This window comes from Lytechinus pictus, chromosome 8 (assembly GCF_037042905.1).
Source record: "Lytechinus pictus isolate F3 Inbred chromosome 8, Lp3.0, whole genome shotgun sequence".
Lineage (NCBI taxonomy): Eukaryota > Metazoa > Echinodermata > Echinoidea > Temnopleuroida > Toxopneustidae > Lytechinus > Lytechinus pictus.
In genome coordinates, this window is record NC_087252.1 from 24,157,816 (window position 1) to 24,168,627 (window position 10,812).

The following is a 10,812-nucleotide window of genomic DNA, read 5'->3' on the forward strand; positions in this document are numbered from 1 at the left end:
CTTAAAGCTCCGTTCCCCTATTCTCGTTGGATTACATTCTGGCGATGTAAATTGATTTCTACATGTAAGACAAAATAAGCCTATGAACCCCAGCCCCCCCCCCCCCCCAGGTTGACAAAATTCTAGTCAACCTCCGATATCCCAGAGTAGTCTTTTGTGCAAATTCTAAGTCCCACTGGAGCGTAAGTTAGTAATGCAAAGGTGATTACAAGAGCCTCTCGATCTCCAAACCATGGAGGGATGGGAGAGAGAAAGAGAGTGGGGATGAGCAGATTATACTGGAAAATGGCTTGATATATGATATGCCGTCTTCATGCCTCGTTCATGGGTTGTGAGCGACATGTTCAACAGTTGAAAAAAATAAACACATTGTCATTTGATGGGATAATGTATGCTATCAGGAAATTAATAAATCTGTCAAATTGCCATTAAACCTTCTGTGAAATTACTTATTCTTTGGTGTTTTTTTTTCATTGTCGAGTTATACGTAGATAGCCTTTTTTTTGCCTGCAGTTGTGTTGGACTACGTTTTAACGAAAATAGTACAAGGGTCTAATACTCGTTGGTCAACCTCAGTCACCCCCCCCCCCCCAACACACACACACACAAAATATAATAAATCAGAAAAGTTCACTTTTTAATCAATAAATCACACCACTTCTAGTCGATTCCACCCGTCTCCCTCTTCTAATCTCTCTCCCTCCGTCAGGTCGCCCTGCATGACCTTGCCTCCTGCCGAACGGTTTGTTTGTTTGTTTTGGGTTTTTTTTTAATTAAAGGCTATTCTATTATGAGGTTGCTTAAAACATATAGGTGGACTTCAAAATAATTAACACCTTATGAAAATGACTTTATGACAGTTTACCAACTGGCACTCATTTGGAAGACGCGTGATGTGGCCCATTTCTAGGCATTGGAAGCCAGATATTCTTAGTACCGGTATGTTGGGTCAAATCTTTATGGAATTTCGCTATATTCCAATTCGTATAATTTTTCATCTTACGGTAATTAATTCAATTCATACCCGTTGGAGTACAGTAAATCTAGAATTCATGAATTCATGTCAAAATAATAATTGAAGAAAGGCATACAATGATTCATCAAATGCAGAAAATAATTGTAACAAAATCATTTCATATCACAATGCAGGCAATGGGAGAAAAAAAATTAATGACCCCCCCCCCCCCCCCCCCCCCCCTCTGCAAAAAATAATATCAATCAACCAACCAAAATCACGTCCGACGCGACACAACTACCGGTAGTTACTTTGAACCATGGAGGTTGGATGTTCGAACACACTTCGCCTCCATACTAGTACTCGAATCCAAAACAAAATACGGGCCTCAGTCAAGTGTCACACATATCACATGCACGAGAAAGGGAATAAGGGAAGAAAGGATATTGATAATGGTGGTAAAGCATCAACTGATAATTTACTTCTAGATTAAATTAAAGCAAGCGCACTTGTACTCATGCCGCTGTTTTCTTGAGAGCTAAGCTGAGCGAGCATTCTATACCGGCCGGCGCCGAGATCCTCGGCGCACCAGTTTTGCTCGTGCGCTGTGACTAGGTCCTATTCCGCTTCGTTCCGCGATTCTCACATCTCTGACGCCAGGATGTGACTGGGTACCATTCTCCTGCATTCCGCCGACCACCATTCCGCTTCGTTCCCGCCGATAAGTTCATTGCCACACCCACAAGTTCATTGCCACGCCCACAAATCGTCGGAACCCGTTCTTGAAACTGTCCAGCGTTCTCCTGCATGCGAACGGACCTCAATAATAAAAATACGGTCCCTAAATGAAAAAGTTGTATCATATCAAAATTCAAAAAATCAATGTGAGACGATATTTAACACCCTACTCCTTTAATCTGGTGACTTTTTTGAGGAGCAAAATAATTCAAATGCACATATCAGGAATCCGAAAGCTCTCCGCAAAGTCTGATGAGGTTAAGTGGGGGAGCTTCCCCCCATGGAATGCACACATGGATCGCACAAAAATTTGTATTTTCAGGGGTCAACGAAGTATACTTTGTACCTTTCCATGAGCGCCGCATCCGACCACAGAAATGATCTGGTATCTCCAAAGAATCCCTTCCTCATAGATGTTCTGGTAGGTCATTGGTTTCCGTATCAAATCATCGTCCCACAGCGAAAAGAACAACTCAAAGTCAAGCGAATCCCTCATGATTTGGTCTTGGTGATTACCAGGAATAATTTAAAAGGAGTTTGTGTTTAAAATAGTTTGACAGACGTGTATCGATCATATATGATTATTTAGGTCTGGGGCCAACAGTTAACATCATCATCCAAACGATATGACGTCTCGAACCTCGAACTTCTGCATCACTTCGTAAGTTTTCAAGAAATTTGGATTGAAGTGACATCCCACGATGCCAAGTTAGAGTCTTTATAGATGGCACTTAAGTACTGAATCGGTTCAAATTTTAGAACATCGAGGCTACCATGAATTTATTTCCATCTAGGAAGTTTGAAATTCTAATGTGGACTTTGTCCAACTTATTCCACAAAAAATGGAAGTACAAAGTCAGTCATCACCACATCATTAAACAATAGAGGGCACTATATGAATATGTCCATTAATTTTTCTGGTATCCAATATGCAAGTTACGTAGAATACAAGGGCATATATCCAACATGTATCCAACTTTCGTAGAACTTCACTGCACCTGTATCCAGCACATATACAAACGAGAATGGCATTTCTGACACATCCTATAGAACTTCATCGCGAAGTTCTTTCAAAGGCAAAACGAAATCACAAGAAAACTAAATATATGGAAACTTTTTTTCTGATGCAGAAATTATCACGAAGATCGAGAAATCAAGGCACCAAGGACTATCATTCCAATATAATTCCAAGGCACATCATTAAATGAAGTAGAATGTTCGAATATGCTTGCGGTTTGCCCTCAGCTTGAAAAATGAGGCATTTCAGTAACTTTCCAGAGTTTTCATGCATTCCACAAACATGTGCTCCGTGGGCAGCGATTCAAGTTGGAACTTGTCTGGACCTGTTACGACCCTCTGACACTGCAGCAGGGCAATGCACTACGGGAGCCTCCCCAACAAATAAACCTGGGGGTGGAGCTGCAGTCGCACTTTCTGGTGAATGATAGCATGAAGAATACACTGGATGTATCATGTCATTTGCAACTTGGTGCCACACAAAGAAAGAATGAATTATGGATTGGAGAAGAGACCATTCGAAAGGAATTAGTCAGTCACTGGTCAAAGTTTGACTGGTCAAACTGGTATTCATTGAGAGATTAACCCTTCTAATCCTGACCACTGGATACCCTAGGCTATTTGACAGGTATGTGAGTACATTGTAGCGGGTGAAGGATTAGGGTAGGAAAGACCATTGACAAGCTGTTTAAGTAGCATAGGTTTCCCAAGAAGCTTAGCGCTATTATCCAGTGGTAATACATGTACATGTAAGTATTACAATTCTATCTCACACAGGCAAATTTAATTCTTCAGATGTTTGAGACTCTGCAATATAACATCATGAAAAAACATGTAGAATTCACTTTCAAATGATCTTCACAGAGTTGGACTTGGAGTGACATATTAGTCTCGCAGCACTACTTCTCAAAATCTTTCGTCTGGAGATTCAGAAAGCCAGACAGACACACTATCTCATTGCAAATAGAATCATAATAGTGGAATAAAGGATTTCTTTATATCCATTGCATTAACCTATCTTGCCTTTATAAATTAGCAGAGTTAGTTCCAATGGTTTGGCAAGTGGGACTGCATAATCCTTATTCCTCATTCTTTAAAGTAACCTATTCTGTAGTCTCCACCTGACCAGCTTTCACAAAGCATTAATAAGAAACTTTTTCTTTTACTTCTTCCACCTATGAAGCAAACCTTGATATAAAGCCACCAAGTCAGTGGCTTTATATGATCATGGCATTTCTGGTGGAGGATATTTGCTCCAGTGTCCTGCGCTCTCATCAATTCTTGTGACAAAGGAAATTTTAATCCAATGGTTAATTTTAGATCCTGAATGCTAAGGATTATCACTAATCCTAAGGATTGAATGATTTTATAATCCTCTAACAGCGATTAGATAGCTTCAAACCAGAGGTCAAGTTTTGTCTTCATCTTATTTTCTGTTCTTAAGAAAACAACTTCACACTTTTTGAAAGATCATTACAGCAAAAAGATAATCCTCCTTTGCATTTCTTAAAAGGTTAATACTATCTTTGTCAGTATGTCCTTAAGAAGGTAACTTTTCCATCACTTTTTTCATACCTCTTGTAAGCTATTAAAGTATTGTCTAAATCTTACTTTACACTAGGAGGAAGATAATTTTCTCTGCACTGTGTGAAATGCGCTGGTTGATCACTGTCTTTGACTAACTTAATGCTCCTAAAACAGTAACTTTCTTCAAACTTCTTGAAAGAACATTATTATCTTTTACTCCTTTTATGGGTTCGAATCCTAGCCATGGCGTGTTTTCCTTCAGCAAGAAATGTATCCACATTGTGCTGCACTCGACCCAGTTGAGGTGAATGGGTACCCGGCAGGATTAATTCCTTGAATGCTTGAGCACCTAGGCAAAGCAAGTTTTTGGAACTGAAGTGGCTACCCTGGGTAAATATACCGCTATTATTATTATGATCAGGAAAAACTTTCTTTGCACTTGAAAGATCAATATTCTTCAACTTACTTGTGTTCTGAGAATGATGATTTTCTTTGAACATCTTGATCAGCACTGCCTTGGACTTACCTTTGTTTTATGGTATTGTCTTTGACCTCCTTAAGGCACTCAAGAAGATACCTTTCTTCAGACTCATCTAGTCTTTTATGTCACCTTTTGAAAGTTTTGTAAGCAAAATGATGCATTGTGCATGGATAACAGATTGCGACCATGAAGCGAACTAATTGATCAAGGTACACTCACCTGCCCAAAAGAGCCCTTGCCGATGAGTGAGTCGATCTCGTAGCGATCGTTCCACTTCTCGCCGTTCTTGATGATGTAGTCGTAATTGTCGTCGTCGTAACCGTCGTTGTAGAGGCGCTTTTCCTTCTTGTGGCTCGTGTCATCCCCCTGCGCCGGTAACGCTCTCCTTTTTTTCTTGGCATAGTATACCTGGAAGGTAACAAGACAAACACAAAATGAAAGGGATTTTCTTTTTCTTTCATGAGTATAAACTCGCCTTTGCCTCAGAATTGAAAAGTGAATCAGTGCAATTCTTGCTTGTGCATTTCTTGAGGCATTATATCTCTGATTTTTTTTCTGCTAACAAATTTTTTAATTTTCAATCAACCAAACAGGTCTGTGGATTTCAGAAGCTTAGGCCTATAGAGGTTGTTGGTAAAGATCGATGGTGAATTATTTTGTGACATGCCCCCACCCATTGCTACTCTTATTTTTATTATTTATAATTAAGTTTTCTTGTCTTTTCAATTTCATGGGGAAATTCTTTTCATACATGTAAATAAACAATTATTTTTTATATAATGCATGTACATGAACTTCAATGAATGATAAATGTTATATTTAAAAAAGAACTAGAAATACATATTGTCCCTGTATTTAACACTGAATCACTGTGTTTATTATTTGACATTGCCCCCTACCCCATGTGATGGCCAATTTGATATCAGGGGCCCGTTGCATAATTCCCATGCAATGGTAACTTGCATGGAATCCTTGATTCTGATTGGCTGTTGATCAGTATTGCCATGGTAATTTCATGTACCATTGGATGTCAAAGTTATCGTAACTTTTATGCAACAGTGCCCATATTCGTAATTGCTCATGTCTTTGTTTACCTTATTAGGCTAAGATGTAAACAAAGACACACACATCATTTGTGACAAACTATTTCAAGGCAATTTCCTCAATCACACAGTTTTTGTTAAAAGAACTGCAATTAAACAAACCACAGCAGGATAATGGACAAAAACATAAATTTACTTAAAATCAACTGCTAAAATACCAAATTGATTACAAAAAATGATTACTACAAGAGGAGGCCTCACAATACCTGATAATTCAATATTCTGTGCATTCACGAATGAATGAACCAGATAAATTACAAGCCAGCAAGACTGGCATTCTCATAGAAATGATACACATTCTTCGTAGCTCAGATCTAGGGTTCTTGTTCTTTGTTTTCACATTGCACAAAGTACACTCGCCACCTTGCATTGATTCCTATGAAAGTTCTCATTTTGAAAAGCAATTACTAGCTTGCAGACCTTCTTTCAGTATGACGGTATTAAATATACCTCCGGTTTCACATTTTTATAATATCTAGTATTTTTGTGAATGAGGAAATATGGAACCACCCAAAGACTTTTTCCTTAAAGCTGCAGTATATATTTTGTATCATAATCAAACTAACTTACTTCATTGATGTGTTTATAAGTCTTGATTAGGTCAATGCTCAGCTTCCTAAGGGGGGCATGGGTCGCGTCCCTGAACGTGTGAGGGATACGACTCTGCATCGCTGCCATCTCCTCCGCCTGCTGCTGCAGGATGGGCTCACGATGTGCCGCGTTGGGGCCAATAGGGGTCTCCTAAAAAACAGGCAAAGAACAACATGGAAATTAGTACGTGGGGCTGTACAAAATCATATGATGATGGCGGTAGTTATGGGAAGGCCATTAGGGGTCTCCTAAAAACAGGCAAAGAACAAACATGGAAACAAGTATGTGGGATTGTACAACATGATGATGGCGGTAGTTTTGGGAAGGCCAATAGGGGTCTCCTAAACACAGGCGAAGAGCAGACATGGAAATTAGTATGTGGGACAGTAAAAGATTGTAATATTGGTGATCATGTTTGGAAGATATTGATCAAATAGTGAAGATGAAACGGAATGTGATATCAATGATGATTAGGATTTTAGCAGTGATGATGGTTCAGTGGATGGTGATGATACTGAATTTGAGGAGGATGATGATGATGAAAATGTTGATGAGAATGATGACAGTGATGATGATGATGATGACGATGATAGTGATAATGATGATGATGACGTTGATAACGATAGTGATGAGGATGATGACAGTGATGATAATCACGATTATAGTGATAATGATATTGATAATGTTGATAATGATGGTGATGATAATGATATTGATGGTGTTGATACTGATGATGATGTTGATAATATTGATATTGTTGATGATAGTGATGATGATGATGATAATGATATTGATAATGTTGATAATGACAGTGATGACAACAATGATCATAGCAATGATAACTGAGAAAATCGTGGTAATACTAGTAGCAGTGGTGGTAATGATAGAGTTCCCAGCTTTTCAAGAAAACAAAATTCCCAGATTTTTCCCTGATGAAGTTTAAAACTTCCCAGATAATTATTAAAACCCATTCCCAAGTTTTGCATGTTTTCTAAGTTGTTGCAGTGAATTACATTTATTTTCGGCATAAAAACAATAATGCAAAACTAATTAGTACCACCAGAACCAGTCATTCAATGGATGTTGTTTTGATATGCAACAAAATATAACAGAGTCTGACTGACTACCATGCTTTCGACTGTTGGGCTGATCAAAATTCCCTGATTTTTCCCTCATTTGAGGTATTTTGTTTATCAAATTCCCTGATTTTTCGCTGACTGGCTGGCACCCTGAATAGTAGTAGTAGTTGTGATGGTGGGAGTGTATTATTATAGAATTGCTTGCCCTACATACCTGTGAGGCTGGATGATTAGCTGGCTGTCCGTTGAGTTGGTTGCTCGAGCAGTGCACCGACATTTCGCCGTTCATCTGCTCCGTCAAACAATATACATCATCACAACCATTCAGACTACGGCGCCCTGGAAAACACAAACAAAAAAAGAAAATAATGATTAATATTAAGTCTTACAAATATATGAACCCAATAAAATGTTTTTATGTGAAGGGGAATGAAACCTTTGGAACAAGTGGGCTTGGGTGGAAAGAGAAAATTTAAAGAATAAGATTTGAGAAAGTTTGAGAAAAATTTGACAAATAATGAGAAAGTTATTAGCATTTGAATATTGAGATCACTAATGGCAAGGAGATCCCTCCGTTGGCAATGCGACATACATTACAATAATGATCTGAAGTTCAAATTATCATTTCTAACTTTCTTATTATTCTTTCAATTTTTCTCAAACTTTTGTTGATCTGTTTCTTTGATTTTTCTGTTTTCACACCAGCTATCTTGTTCCAAAGGTTCCATTTTACTTTAAAGGTCAAGTCCACCACAGCAAAATGTTGATTTGAATAAATAGAGAAAAATTAAACAAGCATAACGCTGAAAATTTCATCAAAATCGGATGTAAAATAGGAAAGTTATGACATATTAAGATTTCGCTTATTTTAAAAAAAACAGTGATATGCACAAGTCAGTGACATGCAAATGACAGAGTCGATGATGTCCATCACTCACTATTTCTTTTGTGTTTTATTGTTTGAATTATACAATATTTAATTTTTAACAAATTTGACAATATGGACCCACTTGACTAAACCATGTAGTATTAAACAATGCTAATTCCATATGTTCAGGGAGGAATTATTGTTGTTTCACTTGACACTGAGGAGAAAAATGAAATATTTCATATTTCATATAATAAAATACAAAAGGAATAGTGAGTGGATGATGTCATCAGTCTTCTCATTTGCATACCGACCAGGATGTGCATATAACTGTTTTGTGAAATTAAGCGAAACTTTAAAATGTCATAACTTTTTTATTTTACATCCGATTTTGATGACATTTTCAGTGTTTTGTTTGTTGGATTTTTCTCTTTTTATTCAAATAAACTTTTTGTTGGGGTAGACTTATCCTTTAAGGATCCCGGTCAGTGCTTTAATAAAAAAACATTCTAAAATTAATTAAATCAATATAGGTTTAATGGTACAAATTAAATAATCAATTACATACATATGTTCAAAACATGAAAAAAAAATCATCAATATTTCTGTTTGAGGTACATACATTCTTTGTTTTCTCTTCTTTTTTTAAATTGATCCTTGGACCCTGTTTCACTCAACCTTTGTTATCAATTGTAAGTTTGAAGAACATTAGACATGGTTCACTTTGATTGGTTGAGAAGAGACTTTAGTATCATAGAACACCTGCATTTGTTATTAGGGGTTCAAGAAGCAAAAAAATTCAAATAAATTCAATTTGGGTCTACATGTAAATGGTAGTAAATTCCATTAATACCACACATACAATGCAAATGTAAATCGTCGAAGATTAATAAATAAAGTTAATAAGCCTATGGTTTACATTACTGAGATATTTAAAGGGGAATCCAACCCAAATGAAAACATGTTTTTAGAAGGAAAATAAAAATTAGACAAGTTGATAGGTGAAAGTTTGAACAATATTGGACAAACAACAAGAAAGTTATGAATTTTCAAAAGTAGTAAATATTGGTAATCACTATACCCATGGACACTTCAAATTGGTCGCATATGGGATGTCATAGTGATGTAAGGCAAGGACTACTCTTCCATGTACTCCAATACATATTATGGCTAAAATGTCATTTTTCCCAAAAGTTTTATTTCAAATTATAATTTTCTTTCATGAGGACATAAAATAATATACTACCTGGGTTATATTTATATTACTGCCCCAGGGGAATGGGTACTTAGGAGAAAACCACAAATCCCTGATAATAAAGTACATGGCCTATGGGGAAGTTGTCCTTGCCCCTTGTCATAATTTACTTACCCAGTTGCCAATTTGAAATCTACATAGTATTAGTGATCTCAATTTTAAAGCAGCTATAACTTTCTTATTGCTTGTCCGATTTCTTTCAAACTTTCACCATTCTGTATTTATTTTTCTCCTTCACAACACAAAATTTTATGGCCAAGGCTGGATTCCCCTTTAAATTTGAAAGAATACAGACTACTAGCATCTCGGCTATTGAAATCATGAATAACATTTTTTTTCCAATAAAAAAGTAGTCTCCTTTAATTGAATAACTGAAACAAAGATGCGTGTTATCAACATTTTGAAATGTAAGAAATCAGATACATAAAAAATAACATTTTGTGTATTAAAGTTTACCAATAGATTGCATCTATTAAAAATAGAACTCATTTTTAATGCTTTTTTTTTTTTATGTTAGAAAACAGGAAAAGAGATGACATTTATCGCTAAATATCATGGTGAAACGGAAAATAGTTCTGTCGATAATTCCTCCAGGATAAAAATAGATGTGCCATTTTGAAACCCGAGACATTCGCACTTTGATTTCTGACAATTCAAACATCGCTAGGGTATTCAGCATTCCAATTCTGAGTCATTTATTCAATAAGATCCTGACTTTCAGGTGCGCGTGTGTGCAGCCGATGCACCGCTGGCCGTGCGTGATCAATGGTCATTTGGCATGGCCACGCAGCTGACCCGCGTTGATGTGCCCTAGTTTTGACCGGACTTCAATCAATGCGTATTTACTTTCCGCAGGGATGAAATAGTTTGCGAGGAGGGAGGTGAAAGAGGAAAGAAAAGAAAACCCTGAATGGGGTGAAAGCAAAAAGGGATAGAATTACAATGAATGGCAGGTAGCCTAGTCTTTCAAAAAAGGCTCATTTTTCTTTATAAAACGACACATGTACAATTGTACCTGTACGTCAAAATGATTCTTGATTATTAATTTCTAATCCAAGTGATTTGTAGGCAAATACCTTTGTTTTTCATATTTTTATGCTGAAGTATATGTCTGTTTGTGTTTGGGCATCCATGTGTTCATAGTGTTGTGAGCTGCATAAGGTTTTTTTTTTTTTCTTTTTCTTTTTTTCAAATGCTA

At 36.9% G+C, this 10,812-nt stretch overlaps 1 protein-coding gene across 1 annotated transcript; it reads right to left on the reverse strand.

The window, feature by feature from the left end:
- Positions 1 to 4,907: 4,907 nt before the first annotated feature.
- On the reverse strand, positions 4,908 to 7,829 carry LOC135154898 (dual specificity tyrosine-phosphorylation-regulated kinase 1A-like). Its single transcript, XM_064103128.1, has 3 exons — positions 7,706 to 7,829; positions 6,392 to 6,562; positions 4,908 to 5,126 (listed from the first exon to the last, which is right to left on the reverse strand). The coding sequence occupies exons 1-3, from the start codon at positions 7,778 to 7,780 to the stop codon at positions 4,923 to 4,925; spliced, it is 450 nt and encodes a 149-aa protein (XP_063959198.1). The 5' UTR covers positions 7,781 to 7,829; the 3' UTR covers positions 4,908 to 4,922.
- Between the last annotated feature and the right edge of the window lie 2,983 nt (positions 7,830 to 10,812).

Coding starts and splice junctions, on each gene's coding strand:
- LOC135154898 (XM_064103128.1), bottom strand. CDS start 7,780: ATGAACGGCGAAATGTCGGTGCACTGCTCGAGCAACCAACTCAACGGA. Junction 6,563..7,705: donor CTAATCATCCAGCCTCACAG/GTATGTAGGGCA, acceptor CCTGTTTTTTAG/GAGACCCCTATTGGCCCCAA. Junction 5,127..6,391: donor CTTATAAACACATCAATGAA/GTAAGTTAGTTT, acceptor GTTACCTTCCAG/GTATACTATGCCAAGAAAAA.